The sequence below is a fragment of the Lycium ferocissimum genome, chromosome 3 (genome assembly GCF_029784015.1).
Source record: "Lycium ferocissimum isolate CSIRO_LF1 chromosome 3, AGI_CSIRO_Lferr_CH_V1, whole genome shotgun sequence".
Classification (NCBI taxonomy): domain Eukaryota; kingdom Viridiplantae; phylum Streptophyta; class Magnoliopsida; order Solanales; family Solanaceae; genus Lycium; species Lycium ferocissimum.
Genome location: NC_081344.1, coordinates 61,392,710 through 61,409,731, shown reverse-complemented (window position 1 = coordinate 61,409,731; position 17,022 = coordinate 61,392,710). Strand labels below are relative to the sequence as shown.

At 31.7% G+C, this 17,022-nt stretch overlaps 1 protein-coding gene across 1 annotated transcript; it reads left to right on the top strand.

The window, feature by feature from the left end:
* The first annotated feature begins 9,552 nt into the window (after nucleotides 1-9,552).
* Nucleotides 9,553-12,561, top strand: LOC132050341 (aquaporin PIP2-4-like). Its single transcript, XM_059441562.1, has 3 exons — nucleotides 9,553-9,956; nucleotides 11,036-11,331; nucleotides 12,078-12,561. Exons 1-3 carry the CDS (start codon nucleotides 9,644-9,646, stop codon nucleotides 12,330-12,332), a joined length of 864 nt encoding a protein of 287 aa, XP_059297545.1. The 5' UTR covers nucleotides 9,553-9,643; the 3' UTR covers nucleotides 12,333-12,561.
* Nucleotides 12,562-17,022: the final 4,461 nt, after the last annotated feature.

Sequence of the window (17,022 nt, the reverse complement as noted above, 5' to 3'; positions counted from 1 at the left end):
CGTATAATTTGTTTTGCCCTTGGCCATTTAGTATTATTTTGTTAGGTGTGTCTTCCAGATCAATTTATCTGGCAGGTCTAATTAGGGATCAATTAGCCAGCAAAAATATGACAACATTGTGCCCCAAATATTAAAAAGAATACGATCTTTAAGTTATTTTTAAACAATGGTGCTATCATTTTTTGTCCCTCTATTTAATTTTATAATTTGATTAGTGTTGAAAATGTTTAGAGATAAGATTAACAATTGTTAAATAACACTATTATCATTTTCCTTACCTGAAAGGATTCGCATATTATAGGAACACAAAAGTCCTAACAGAAGGACAACCAGTAATTAACCTTAAACTAATCCACAGACCATTAGAAGAACTTTTTTAGATTAAAAAAAAAAATTGTCTGTACTCCAACGTAAGTAAATAAAAGTGACGATAAGAATCTAATTAATAATTTGGTTCAATGATATGTGCAACAATATTTATTATAATAAAGAGACATTTCTCTAACGTATTATTTTTCTTTCTTGTGTGGTTTACTTCTATTTATGATTGTTGAATTAAGAAGATTCATGTTATGCGCTAAAATAGTAAAACGATAACGATATTATAAATATGATTTAGTAAGTTATTTACTATTTATTTCATATTATCAATTGTTTTAAATGAATCGATTGTGAGTTGTGACGGCTATAAAACTTTAATTTAAATCTTAAATTTATGGCTGTGAAAGTTGTGACGGCTGATTAAAATTTGTTTTAGTCACGGCTAACATGTTTGGACTAGAAAACTCCTAATGACATGACTTGCCATTCAATTTGGTTCACTAATTCTTTCTTACCATATTTGTCTTTAATTTAATCAAAATGTTGAATTTCGGACAATAATAATTGTCACAGCTTTTAATATGGCCTAATGGTAGCACTAGTAGTAGGAGTAGTACTTTTTACAGTTACTGAACTAGGTGACCATTAACAGTTCTAATCGTATGTTCGGAAATGTTTTCGGAAAGATATATATTTGGGGAAATTTCACTTATACACTATTTATGGATCAAAATTATATATTCATAACCCACATTTTAAATTACAAACCTAGAGCCTAACATTTTATGGCCCAACTTGAATATTCAACTTTATACAACAATATACAACTTTATACTCTATAGTATACAACGATGTCATACTCAGTATAAAAGTGTATAATAATGTATAAGAAGTGTTATACACACTTTTACACTGGATATACATGATTATACAAATTTATACAAGAGGTGTATAACACTTTCAACTAGTATACAATATTATACAAACTCATACAAGAGGTGTTTATACATAAAAGGGGTTTATACATAATTTATAAGAGGTGTTTATAACATTTCTACACCGTATAAAAGTGTATAATAATATATAAAAATGTTTATACACATTTTAACCCTTTTTTTTAGCAACCACTAAGAAATTTGGTGGGATATTTATTAATAATAAACAAAAGCAAAAACATAAAATTCAAACATAGAAATCCAATAGTGGCACCAAACTAAGAAAAAGTGGATAAAGCATGTCAAAAAAAAAAAAGTTGTCTACAACGGGTAATTAATTTACCTAAAGTGATATGCAGTGATATTTTCCCTATTTTTAACCCTTTTCATTCTTTTAATATATGAAACATTAGTAATATTACCACTTACTTGTTACTACTAATGAATAATAGTTGGTGTGCCTAAATGCATATCGAGGAGACCCTCTAAATGCAAGTGGTATTTCACTCTAACTACATGAATTCAACTCTGAATTCACCCCTTGATTCTTCAACATTAATCGGCCGGACACTACCATAAAATATTTGTCGATGCTACCTATTTTTGTGAGATTTTAAAGTCAAATAAACCATATAATTTGATAATATCCGTTGTTGAAGATGTTATTGAAAGATACACACCTATCATTGGACATTTTGTAAAAGAACTATGCTATAATAAGGTTAAAAATGAATTGTATTATTAGTATCTTGACACGAGGAATACTAATCAATTAGCATGATGTTTTTCGAGTTTGTTAAATTTTCTTAAATTTACTTGACTAAGCGTTTAGGGACACATAACAGTAACCCCAGCGCTTTCTAAAATTTTCTGCACCCACTTTTGTTCATTTTGTCCCTGAGCATCCCCTTTTTCTTTTTGTTCTTTTCTTCCATCCTTTTAGTTGCTAATTCCATAACTTTTGACCTTTCCATTGTACAATAGTACACCAAGAAAAATTATGTAAAATGTCACCAACTTCTTGTTTAAAGGAAAAAAAAAAAAAATACCAAGTTCCACTCACAGATTAAAGTGGTCAAAAAATTTACATTTCTTATTCTTTCTAGGAAAATATAAAGCGTCTTAGAGCCCGTTTGGATGGACTTGTGATTTTTGGCTTATTTTTATTGTTTTGACTTAAAAACAAGTGCTTAAAAGAACTTTTTTATTTTACTCAAACACTTCAAAAGTACTTAAAAGCCATTTTGACTTAAAGACACCTAAAATAAGCCAATCCAAACTGGCTCGTATTTCCAAATCATAAATTTGCTATTAAACAGTGAAAACAAAGACAAACGAACAATCATCATTAGCAAACTTTTACAATACTTTCGTTTTCTAGTTTTATTTTGCAATCCAGCTAGCACCATACAGTTGCATGCAGGGGCGAATCCATTCATAAAAAATGGGTCACGTGAACATATGGTCACCCGATTAAACTCGATATATTATGTATATAATCCTTAAAATATATTTGATATTAACTGAAGGAACACATGGTCAAATTAATCGAATGGAGACCTGCTTAAGTCACGCTTTTTTGCGCTTTGTTGTGGGATCGAACCCTACTAAATGCACCTTTGTATCTTTTTTATGTATAAAAAAAAAAAATCTAAGGTGAACTCATCCTCTCGAAATCCTTGATTCGCCTATGGTTGCATCACATGCCCAACCTACATTTTTAAGATTTAATAAATCTTTTTTAAAAATACTTCCCAACCTGCATTTTAAGATGGGAAAAAAACATAACTGTGCAAATTTTAAAACTATTTACAATTTCTTAGCAAAGTTACTTTATTTACATTTCTATCTTTTTATCCTCGTGTCCCCATCACAATCCCCTCCAAAAATCAGGTATTTTCTTTTCCAAAACTTTCGTGTAGTTCCTTATTTTATGCTCAACATGAATCTAATCTTTTCTCTTTCTTTCAAAATATGATTTTGTCCACTAGCATTAACCATGTTTCTATTGGTAAAAATAATGGTAACTTTATGATTTGCTCTCTTCTCTTAGCCTTCTGCCTTCAATTATATATATTGTTTTCCTTATTGTTATTGTTACTATTAGGCTTATAATATTACTAGTATAATTAATTATACTAATAATATTATGAGTATAATTAGTATATTACTAATTATACTATAATATTACCAGTATAATTATTGGTACAATTAATAGTATACATTATTATACTCCTAATATTATTAGATATATTTATGAGTATAATTAGTAATATATATAATTATGCACATTATGTTTTAATTAAGGGTTCAAAATATAAAAGAAAAACTTTTGTTAAGAAAAACTTTGGTTTTGAAAATAACAAAAATTGCATTTCAAATGTTAGCAATAGATAACCTAGACAAAATATGAATTAAAAGTACATTAACTCATTAAGAATTGAAATATATGTCTTTCATCCTCTTCTATGCGTCTCTAAAGCCAGAAAAACATGAAGGTGAATTGGTTGAAGATTGAAGGAGAAGAAGAAGCCAGAAAATAATGAGAAGAGATAAGTGAGAAAAATGAGGGTGTATCATTTAAAGAAGACAGAGAAACAATAATAAAGAGTAAGAGAATAAAATTTAATCCCTAATTTAGTGACATTATTTACTGTACCCATTTATCTTAAAATGCTGAAAAAGTTTTAAAATCTGCTATTTTTGTTGTATATTAAAAGTTATGTTAATTATGTTTATAAATCTATAAGCCTGACCCGTGGTGTAAATTTCTCTTTTAAGATTTCATAAATCTTTTAAAAAATACTCAAGATTAAGGGTAGTACGGTGCACGAAGTATTTTGTGGTCATATAGAATTCTGGGAAAAGTCACACTCCAAGGGGGTTGTTTAATGTAGACAGCTAACAAAGGCGGACTAGGAGCCTGTTTGGATTGGCTTATTTTAGGTGCTTTTAATACAAAATTACTTTTAATTACTTTTGTAGTGTTTGGCTAAGATAAAAAAGTGCTTTTAAATAATTATTTTTAAGTCAAAATAACAAAAAATAAGCTAAAAGTCATAAGTTAGGATTTCAAACTTAGGACTTCTGCTTATAAGTCATAAGTTATTTTGAGCTCATCCAAACAGGCTCTAGGATTTGAAGTTTATGAATTCTGAATTTGTCGTAACTATATATTTACATATTATAATGAATTTTGTAAGACAAATACAACGTCTAAGCTAAGCTACTAGGTTCATCCGAGCTGTAGTTAATGATAGTTCTGCCTCTAACAGTTATTCTGACGTAAACATCAATGATTAGTTCCATAGTTCCAACCCAATGACAAATAGTGATACCGAGCAGTAAACTTTATTGCTACTCCGAAACTCCCTCTTTTAAAAATGCACAAGATTAATCAGATTAAAGTCTATCTATCATACCCCCTCAAATAAAACAGAAACAACCAAAAGATAACTACTACTCCCTCGGTTCACTTTTACTTGTCCACTATGGACTTTGCACACCCCTTAAGAAATAATAAATAAAGTTTATATTTTACTATAATACCCATATTAATTGGTGTATGACTTCTTAATGGATTTGGAAAATGATTTTGACTGAGCAATTAATAATAAGGGTAAAACATGAAAAATACTTTTTTTTTCTTTATATGCGAACGCGGACAAATAAAAGTGAAAATCTATTTTTGAAATAGTGGACAAGTGAAAGTGAACGGAGGGAGTAAAAAACACATAATAAATTTATACTCTCTCAATTTCATTTTTAATTATCATGTATTGACTTGACACGCCTATTAAGGAGTCAAAAGTGTTAGAACCCGTATTTTTGTACATTGGAACAATCCGGATTAATTATGACAAGTTAAGGACAAACTATTCGGATACAAAGTCGGGATTTTTGACCTTCGATTTTATTTTGAGATATAAGTTGTGCATGAATTTGTTGGTATGGAACAATTAGGAGAATTTGGGACCAAAAGTGATAAAATTGGAAGTTGAAAATCATCCACTTTTCCATGTTGGCCGTGTGAGTGGATTGTGGTGCCCACACCATTTTTGTGTCATCTTTTAATTGGGACAACTCATTAATGTGGGCCAAGGGAATTGTACACTTCATATATTAGATAAAAGATGACTTCTAGTCTTTATTTTTCATTCACCCACACTTAGAAAAAAAGAGCAAAGCTGAAAACCCCCATTGGAGGCTCTCGGCCAGCTGACCAAAAAAAAATCAACCCCATTTTTTGTCTTTCTAAAATTATTCCATTGATGTAAATCCATTAAATTGAGGTCCCTAAGTAGCGTGGAAGCATCGTTGGAGCGATCAACCCATTATTTTTCATCTTTTGTAAACCCTAGGCTATTTGGAAATTGAAGAAAGAAAGGTAAGTTTTGATCTTGTTTTTGTGTTATGAAGGTTTTATGCTTGTTGTAGTATGTTATAATGGAGGAAAATCATGAAATATGGAATGTTGGAAGTGAATTGTGTAAGTGGTGCTTGGAAAGCTGGTACGTGGGTATGGGTGTGTTGTGTTGTGTTGTGTTGTGTTGAGACTATGAATTAATGCCTAGTTAATTTATTATGATAATTGTAGGGTGAAAAATGAATAAAAATCATCTTTGTATGTTGGTGGGAGATTATGGCCGAATGTAGGCCATTATTGTAGCAAGAATTGAATTAACGTCGCTTAATGTTTTAGTCGTCGTCACTATGAATTCTATGTTGGAAATGAATGTTTAGTGACTCAAAATGATATTGTGATTGTTGCGGACTGATTTGGAGATTATTGTACATTTAATGTAATTGGTATATGGATGAGATAGCATTGTTAGAATAAATTGTGGATACAAATCATGGTTTGGAAATGAGGAGCATGAAAAAGGGGTGTCTCGGTTTAGGGGCTGTTTTCGGGTAGCTTGGGAAAATTTATGGATTGTTGGAAATGTTGTATGAATTGCTTAGGATGTCTTTAAATATTGTTGGTATGGGTTCGGGTTAGTATGTGAATGTATAAGCGTCGATTTTGGCTTGAAGGTAAGTCGTCGAATTGAATTTATGAAAATTGTTGAATGATGGAAAAGAGAGCTATTATTGTTGTTTGCCTTTCGATTGGTTGTTGATGTTGCTAGGTTGGTTATTGTTGTTGTTGTCGATTGTTTTGGCGAGTTAAATTCTCGGGGTGTCCTATTTGGGAAATGCGCAAATTCCCCGTAGAATTAAGGGCAAATTTGGAATTTAATGCCCAAAAAGTCTTTAGCTAATGTTTGGCATTTTATGGCTTGTTTATAGATCGTAAGTCCGAATCATAGGTTGGATTTAGCTTGAGTTGGATCATATTGGAGAGCGTTTGAGGTATGTAAAGTAACCTTTCTTTTTGGCATGCCTTAGTTAAAGTAGGCTATGATACGAGCCTCTGGAAACTCTCTATCTTGCAATCCGAGCTTGTCCATGATTCGCATGTGTTTCTTGGTATTTTTGTGCTCATTTGCCATCACATTGATCCTTATATCCTTGGAATTCATAATTTGTAAAGATTTCATGAAAGCTGATTTTTTTGGTTTTAAAGCTTATTCTTTAGCGATTCCAAAAGTTCAAACGCTCATAACTTTCTCAGAAAAGCTCGGATTGCTTTGAAGTTTTCGTAGGAGTTTGTATGCTATAGAATGAGTATGTTTTTCATAGGCGGGCTCAGTTTGAGTCTATACTCGTCCGTGGGTCCCGCGACGCCCTTTTATGTGAATTCGATAACTTTTGAAACAAAAAGTAATAATTATTATTCAGATTTCGAATATGACTATTTTACTTATCTTTTGGATTTATGATAATGATTTTATGCATATGATTACTCACTACTCCGCTCGTGCCTACTATGATATCGTTCGTCACTGTTCAAGTAGGTTACTGTCGTGCGCATTATGATTATACTCAGTGTTATCTTGTTTATGGTTCACCGAGTTCCTCGCTCGGCTGGGTTCCACTTATATTTGGTGTGATGCGTGTATGGCGATATGTTGTGTGTGATATGTGACGGAGATTACGGAGATTTGAAACTTTACGGTGTTATCTTGTGTTATGGCGCCATCGACAGCGGCGACCATATTTCTGTGCCCTATGCATGATTTATATTTTGAAGTAACATTTTGATATTTTGGAAATGCATTTACTTTAACCTCTATTTCGATTTGATCTCGCATTGTATATTACATTTTTCCGCTGCGTACGCACATATTTTCGACTGCGACCCCCTTTCTGAAATTGCGTTCGATGCCCGTGAAATAGGCCGTACGCACATTTTGGTGATCCACCTGCTTAGGACACCACTATTACGTTATTTAGAGTGCTCCTCTCATTCCGGAGCTTATATTTTTGCACATATATATTTGTCCGTTGCATTGTATATATTTGTTCATGGGTACACGGGGCCTGTCCCGTCATATGATTCTATCTTGTCTGTTTAGGTCTCGTGGACATGTTTGTGGGTTTACCTCACTTTACATGCGGTTGTGTTTGTATATGTTGTGTTTGGGTGATTCCATTCGCCGCGGCGGCTATGCGTGGCCCGCGTGAAAGATATGTATATATGTTTTGTTGTACTGTGTCCGTTGTTGGTATTTTAAATGCTTGTAGGTTATTTGGATAGTCCATAAACAAAGCTATCACGAAATTTTTACTGAAATTATATGAATTTGAAGCATAGTATCGGCTTACAGTTATATTCTTGGATCGTTTGATATACCTTGTGATAGCGTTTGATAGGTGTGTTTGGGTGCCCAGACGGCACTAGTCACTACTTATAGGTTGGGTCGTGACAAAAAGTATAATGATAATTTTACTCCCTCCGTTCACTTTACTTGTCCACTTCGGGACTTTACACACTTCTTAAGTTAAATAATAATAAATGGTATATTCTACCATGAAAGGATACCCCTATTAATTAGTGTATAATTGAATTGGATTTGAAAAATAATTTGGAATGAGTAATTAATGCTAAGGGAAAAACAGGAAAAATAAATTATTTTTCTCTTGATATGCGAAAGTAGACAAATAAAAGTGAAAATCTATTTATGGAATACTTAAAAAGTAAAAGTAAACGGAGGGAGTATTAGATCACCCCTAATTATTACTCCCTCCGGATAAAAATAAGAGTCCACTTAGCCTTTTTTTCTTGGATCAAAAAAAGAGTCCACTTAACAAATCAAGAAAGAATTAACTTTATTTTTTCATATTTGCCTCTATTAAGTGTTATATGATCATATCCCAATGCTTATTTAATTAGAGATAGTTTAGTTAAATTATCTATTTTTATCTAAGAATTAGTATTTTCTTAAGGAGTGTGCAAATAGCTAAGTGGACTCTTTTTTTAATCTGGAGAGAGTATGAAATTATCTAATGATTGAAATCAATAAAACATACTTTAAAAATTATAACCTCTAAGAATGCCTTGAACTTTCCAACTCAATAATTATTAGTACTCCCTACTATTTTTTAATATACAAGATAAGTAAATGTGGGAGGGAGTAAGAGCCCGTTTGGATTGGCTTATAAGTTGCTTTGAAATCGTTTTTAAAGCATTTTTACAGATAAAATAAGCCCAAAAATAACCTCCTTAATTTATCTAAAGAAATTTATAAATGTGTTCAAAACAATTATAAGAAAAAAAAATAGTACTTACCCCAACTAATTTTTTTTAATATACAAGCATTTATATTTCATCCAAAAGTAATTTATGTGCTTATTTTAAGTCCATCCAAACAGGCTCTAAGTAGAAAAGACCATATAAGAAAGCCGTTGTGTTGCAGTGGTGGCCCATGGGACCAATTGCAAGTTCACAAATTCCACAATAATTAGTATTGGACGGCTCAAAAATAATAATATTAACTTAAAACAATTATTCTCTCTGTCCAATAATAAGTGTCATTTTAGTCAAAAATACGCATATTAAAAAATCAATAATACAACGTGAAATTTAATAAATTATCCCTATATAATAAAAATAAATTAATTTTTCTCTTGATTAAAGCATGCACAAATAGTAATGCTTTTGACATTGGAAATCTAACAATAACAAATTACTATGTGGCTTTTTCAATCATCATTTAGATGTTACTTTAACTTATAGTTTTTGTTTAAGGGTAGAGTTGGAATTTTTGTCTAAGGGTAGAGTTGAAAAAAATTAATTAATTTGTGTCTTGATTTTCTAAGGTGATATTTATTATTATGAGATAAAACTTTTTGGTTAAGTTGACACTTATTACGGGACGGAGGGACTCTTTCTCTTCACAACATTAATCATTAAAGTCTCCTCTTTTTCTCCCATAAATACCTATCCATTTACACTCACTTCTCATCAATCCAAAATTCCCCTCTTTTCTTTAACAAAAAACATGACTAAAGAAGTTGAAGCAGTAACAGAGAGACCAGCAGAATTTTCTGCAAAAGACTATACTGACCCTCCGCCAGCACCATTAGTGGACTTTGAGGAACTAACACAATGGTCATTTTACAGGGCAATTATTGCTGAATTCATTGCCACTTTGTTGTTCCTTTATGTTACTATACTGACAGTGATTGGATACAAACACCAATCAGATTTGGCTAATGGAGGTGATGTATGCGGTGGTGTTGGTATTCTTGGTATTGCTTGGGCTTTTGGTGGCATGATTTTCATTCTTGTTTACTGCACTGCCGGTATCTCTGGTGAGTTTTAGCAAAAATCTTTACACTGTCATGTTATAATAGGTAATATGATTCATTTTAGCCGAGTATCTTTCGAAAACATCCTCTCTATCTTCACGAGGTAGGGGTAAGATCTGTGTACACTCTACCCTCCCCGTACTCCACTTATAAAAATACACTTGGTATATTGCTAGTGTTGTTGTCGTATAATAAGTGATACAATAGTATAACTAAATTTTACACTCGCTAAGAAACAAGAATTAGCTACGAGTCTCTCGTTAAGGAATTTCTTAATAATTTATCACTGATTTATATTATTTCGTTACTAAATAAGATTTGTGACTGATTCTTACTGTTTGGTGGCTAAATTTGTCCATCACTAATTTTTTTAGAGATCAAATGCATAAAAGTTAAACTTATTTTTTGTGGTATATTTGTGTACTACAATTAATTTCTATATTTACTATTTGTTGTCTCTGTTTTTTCTTTCATTTTCTTTTGTTTTGTTAAATATAAATTAAGATGTATTTCTTAATTTATATATCTTATCCTTGATTTTACATTGAGTACTCACGCACAGAAAATATTTCTTTTTGTTAATAGATAATAGTGAAATTTCTAACTCGAAATATTGTGTTATTATGTTGAATTTTACGAATCATTTCATTTCAAAGGCCGGAAGGATTTAACTTATATATTATGACGATGTAAATAACTTTTACTCTATCAATAATTATTTATTTTTTAAGTTATCAATTAGGATAACGACAAACAATTAACAACCTATTGTTATATCATATCAACCTAATACCGTAAAATAATCGTACATTATTGGTGCTCGAAAATTCAACTCTACACTATTATAACTACTTAATATACAGTCTAGTACGAGTTCGGTATGACCCAGTAATTTTTGTTCAGATAATATAATTGAGTTTTAAATTTAATAATTTATTTGTGTTAAGAAATTTATTAAATATGTAATATTAAATTTAAAACTCAGTTATATTACTTGAAGTTATCGTTGTAAAATTCATAATCTATAAGTTAAAATCTTGACTCAACCTTTGCATTAATACCTGTATATGTTCATAATACAGGAGGACACATCAACCCAGCAGTGACATTTGGGCTGTTCTTGGCAAGGAAAGTATCACTAATCAGGGCAGTTTTGTACATGGTGGCCCAGTGTTTGGGTGCAATTTGTGGTGTGGGTTTCGTCAAGGCTTTCCAATCAGCTTACTACAATAGGTATGGTGGTGGTGTTAATGTTATGGCTGGTGGTCATAACAAGGGTGTTGGATTGGGCGCGGAGATTATTGGTACCTTTGTTTTGGTCTACACTGTCTTCTCTGCCACTGACCCCAAGAGGAGTGCCAGAGACTCTCATGTCCCTGTAAGTATTCAGAGTTCAAATTTTATGCAATGACAGTACATGTTATGTATCACTATCGAATTAAGTTAATTGTTAATAAACTTAGGTGGTAATTTAGAGCAATAATTTGTTATAACTAATTAAATTACACTTATGGCATAACGTTTTATAACTTAAAAATCCCAAGGAAATCAATATTTGACTTAAAAAGTAATGAATAGGGTTAGGTCTGTGTTGCTAATTAGGCAATGCTATAACCCCACTATATATAGGTAATTAAAGAGGCAGGTAACCTAAACCATCTTTTAAAATACACCTATCTTTACCTGTCATTGTTAATATCAGCTCTACAATCTTCTACCAAAAAGAAAAAGTTACTGTATGGCAACCTTAATTAATTTTTCCATTTCTCAATTTAAGTACACTATTAAGTCAGGTCACCTATAAAATAATTACATACATTTTTCATAAGACCTGAAATTAGCAATTTGAAAAAAACGAGGCATGTAAATGGTAACTTGTTGAAAATATATTAAAAAAGAAAAAGAAAAGTTAATATACGATAAAGCATTTCATGCTTACGCCAAACCGAACAAGTTAAGATAAATATTTATATGAAAGATACATATCTTACATACATTCATAATATTCGATACATGTAATTTTGTCATAAATAATACTGATAATGTAATTTTTTTTTTTAATAATGACCATATATATAAGTTAAATCCAAGCAGTAATAAATTATGTAATGTTGATGTTCACAGGTGTTGGCACCACTTCCAATTGGATTTGCTGTGTTTATGGTTCACTTAGCCACCATACCAATTACTGGAACTGGCATTAATCCAGCTAGGAGTTTTGGTGCTGCTGTTATTTACAATGGTGACAAGGCATGGGATGAACACTGGATTTTCTGGGTGGGCCCATTCATTGGAGCATTTGCCGCCGCCCTCTACCACCAGTTTGTACTCCGTGCAAGTGCTATCAAAGCTCTAGGTTCATTCAGGAGCAACGCCTAAAATTAATTTTCCAATGAATAAAGAAAATTGTAGATAATTAAAAAAAAAAAAAAGGTGTTTGGTTTTGATCCTATGAATCTCCCTTTCTCTTGTGTATTTATAATCTATTTGTATTTGTTTTTGTTTTTCCATCTAGCCTCTTCTTGTATTTGTTTTTGTTTTTCCATCTAGCCTCTTGTATCTTTGAATTATTGTTCCTTCCTCGTAAATTAAAGTTCATGTTTTGTCCTCGTAAATTGAAGTTCCTTTTTAAGTAGCCGTTTGGCAATAGATTTCAAATATTTTTCGCTTTATTTAAGATTTATGAAATTGGAGATAGACAGAGTTGTGTTTGGTTATACATTTTACAAAGGAGAAAGGAAAGCATTTTATTTGAAATTTATGTAAGATGGAGTTGGAAGGAGCACTTTTTCGAATTTTGAATCCATTCCAAATTGAATTTGAAAATTTTATAACCAAGTACTGATTTAGAGTTGGAGTTGCATTTGAAAATTTTATAACAAAACACATTTGAAAATTTTATAACAAAACACTACTTTTGAAATAAAATAAAAAGTTAGTCCAAAAAATGTGAATAATTCTTCCACAAACCGCTCCTAAGTTGAGCTGAACCTTTTCTCTTATATCACCAAGCATAAACATACATGATCGTTAGGGTTGATGAAGATTGAATTCTAATGACTTAAGAGACAAAGCAATAATATATGTAATAGGAAAATTCAAAAGATAAGTAATGATGACGCGTAATTATTTCAACTGATTAGTTTTCTCTTGAAATAGCGAAGTTTTGCAAATGCTCATGTCAAGTAATATTTGTGAATATTGAAATACAAATTTGAAGATGTATTTCAAGTGAAAACGGATATCTTCTCATGAACATTAATTTTTACAATTTTTTCCAAGTGAACTTCATGTCACAATACATTTTTAAAAAAAAAAAAAAAAAAATTCAACTTTAACTATTTTTTTTTATTTCAACTCAAAAAGAGATTAAGTGATATATACCGTTATTATAAGGAATTTCACATCATCAAATTACTTTTATCTGTTACAGCAGGTAACATGTCTCTTGCTTTTAAATTACAAATCCCACATTTTATAGAAGTTTAGCTATGAATATTTTTTGGATAATCTTATAGTGCAAAATATTCTAGGCTTTTTTTCATTTTTGACCCGTGGTCCGAAATTAATTAGGAACGCTAGCCAAAATATACAAAACATATACACAGAATATGTATATATATATATATATATATATATAATACTTAATATATGAAATATATACATTTAACGGGTATTATTTTTTAGAGTGACCAATCCCAGAAAGGCATTTATCCCTTAGTTCTATACATTTGTATATTTAAGTTAAACTCATTCAAATAGTGTCCAAACGCATAGCAAATCTTTGATTTTGCCATAGACAAGACAAGGGTTAATTTTTTTGTGATTTTTTTTTTTTTGTTTGTGATTTGACATTCTATCATGTTACATGTGGTCTACAAGAAGTAGAATCCCTTAAACCACCTAAGTACATGACATATGAATCTCTTGGATGCATTTGTCTACATCCATCTCCTGTGGGTGTCATCGTCATGAGGATAAAAAAATGTATAACAAGTTCCCTAAACCTATGGCCTTACTCCACCACCCTTATCCAAAACCACTTAAATAATTGTCATGAAGTAATGCAGTACCAAATACTGGAGTTAAAATACTCATTGGACTATGACAGCTAAAATTGGCTATTGTTGGTGATGCTTCTCGAAAATGCTATGATGATTGATACGTTTTACATTTTGTAATCCTCCTTTACCAATTTAATAATCAGCCAAGAAACATGTTAGGTAAACAAAGCTTAAATGAACTTTTTTATTTAATTCTTTAAAGATATAATGTTCCTGTTCCATAGTCAATTTTGATAAAGGGTGGTAGCTCATTCCCTGTCAGCTTGTCCATATCTCCGTAGCCTTTGTTTTCTTTTTTCTATTTGTTGGCCGGTTATTAGCTTTTGTCTAAGCTTTGATTAGATGATGCGTAGGAAAATTATTAAAGAAGTAAGTAAGAAAGAAGATAGATGATGGTGATAATGCACCATGGGCTAAACGTTGGCTCTTGCTCTTTGGATACGTTATAAGCAAAAGAGAGATAGATTCCTTGAGGGATCGATGGTTTGGTTTGCTGATTAATTAGAGTTACGTAGGTATTAGTAATGCAATAATTAGTTATGTAATCATTTACTATGCATAAAATAATATATAAGTTAACTCATAACTTATCCCTGATTTATCATTTTATGTAAGGTTGTATACTGATTTTTATACAAAGCAACCCAAAAGTTACCAAACATTGTATCAGCTATGCTAGTTTTAATTCATGAATAATTTTCTTTCTAACCAACAACCAAATGAGCAGTGAGGGTTTAGCTTGTATATATATAGTGCTGATGTAGTGCACAAGACAGTATCGGATAAGTTCCATATTTTGGAATGCGACTAGCAAATCACGCCGTGCTTAATTTAATAATGAATATTGATTATGATTTAAATTGTCTCACCGGCTTAATGAAAAGACAATCTTGTTTTACATTTTCATCAAAATGAAAATTATATCTCATATTTTCCTCCAAATATCATTTACATTTTTCTCAGCCGATTAGCGAACAACAGATTCAACTCACATCATATATACTTGGCAATCTTCATATCATGTCACTGCTCACTAGTCACTAGGGAGTATTCTTTTTAAAATTGTTTGTGTGCATGAGTTGTGTTTCTTTTTTGGGCTTTAAAACACGCCTTAAGAGTTCCTAGAGTTATAAAAACGGGCTGGTCAAGTTCAGTCCAATTTTAGCGGGTTATAAAACATTTTTTTGCACGGATTGCCCTTCTTTTGGGGTGGTCTTTAAATTTTGCCCCTCATATTTGTGGTCTTTAAATTATGCCCCTAATATTGTTGGTCTTTAATTTTTGCCCTTCGCATTGCAATCGCGAGCGTTCACGCAGTAAAATCATGAAGTTCAACCCCTTCATGCATAAATTAAAAAAAAATTGCAAGGCAAGGTTTGGGTCGCGTGTATGGGACTGTGATACGCTTGTTAAGGAATTATCAAATGATATCGGATCCCGCATACTCATGCCTTACGGGAAGACTTTACAAGTATGCCGGTCCGCATAACTTTGGTAATTCCTTAACAAGTTTATGCCGTGGGGACAAACTTTATCGCCGGACCCGGCATAAACTTGTGAAGGAATGACCAAAGTTATGCCGGACTCGGCATACTTATGTCAAGTTTGCCCATAAGGCATAAGTATGCCGGGTCAGGCATAACTTTGGTAATTCCTTCACAAGTGTATGCCGGCTGGGCATAGCTAAATTTAAACTCCGCCTGCAATTTTTTTAAAATTTTGACCGTGCGGGATTCGAACCCTCGTAACCACGGGTTTTAATTTCGAAGGGCAAAATTTAAAGATTTCAAATATGAGAGGCAAAATTTAAAGACCACCCCAAAAGAAGGGCAATTCTGCGAATTGCCCGTTATAAAATTCAACATTTGTTTGTGCGAGTGTCCTTCAAATGCACTGGTCTTTAATTTTTGGCCCTCAAATTGTTGGTCTTTAATTTTTGGTTTTCGCTTAAAACTCCTAGATTTTGGGTTCGAACCCCGCTCAGTAAAAAAATTAAAAAAATTCGCCAGGTAAAACTTAGATTCGCAAGGCAAAGTTTTGCCTGCGAAACTCTGCCTTAAGACAGAATTTTGTCATCAAACTCGTCAGCTGGCGACTCCGCCCCGGTGCAAAATTCGGTCGCAAGCCTAAATTTGGCCCGAATAGGCCTAAGTTTGCTATAAAACTCTGTCTTGCGATTTTTTTTTTTGACTGAGCCGGGATTCGAACCCCAAACCTCATGATATTAGGCGAAGGGCAAAAATTAAAGACTACCAATTTGAGGGACAAAAATTAGCGAAAATTAGCGAATTGCCCTAAATTCAACAACTCAATCATTTATAGGCTTTAGAACATGCCTCAAGAGCAATCCGTCAAGATCTGTGGCCAAAACTCTGACAATTCCCTTAGGGCCTGTTTGGAAAGCCACCTGTAATTGGAATTGGGTGTAATTACACGGTTGTTCGTTTGACCCTGTAATTACACGCTTAGTAGTAGAATTTGGTGTAATTGAGAGAGTGTAATTACACTCTCCAATTCTCAGAAATTTGAGAATTGGGTGTAATTACACCCTGTAATTAAAAAGTTACTTTTTAGTTTATTTTTTTTAATTTTATTTTAATTTCTTTTCCTTTTTAATTTATTTTTTATTTCTATTATTTCATTTCTTTTTTATTTTATGTTAATTTCTTTTCCTTTTTAATTTATTTTTTATTTCTATTATTTCATTTCTTTTTTATATTTACTTTTTAATTATTTGTATTTTTTAAAATATATTTTTCTTTTTATAAAATTTATATTTCATTTCCTTTCTTTTCATTCCCAACCTTTACTTGTGGTTCCATGTAATTGCTCATATTTTTTTTTAGTTTTTATTTTATTCATTTAGCATAATCGTGTTAATATTCTAATTTTTTGAAACTACATCTCTTAATATTAGAAAGAATGAGTCATTAACAAACTTGGCATATAATAAGTTTCGATTGCCAGTGAGAATTTCGTTGTGAATGAGGTTACAGACTTATATT

Excerpts from the sequence above, each read along its gene's own strand:
- LOC132050341 (XM_059441562.1), top strand. The coding sequence starts at position 9,644 with ATGACTAAAGAAGTTGAAGCAGTAACAGAGAGACCAGCAGAATTTTCT. Across the intron at positions 9,957-11,035 it reads CTGCACTGCCGGTATCTCTG|GAGGACACATCAACCCAGCA; the intron begins GTGAGTTTTAGC and ends TTCATAATACAG. Across the intron at positions 11,332-12,077 it reads CCAGAGACTCTCATGTCCCT|GTGTTGGCACCACTTCCAAT; the intron begins GTAAGTATTCAG and ends TGATGTTCACAG.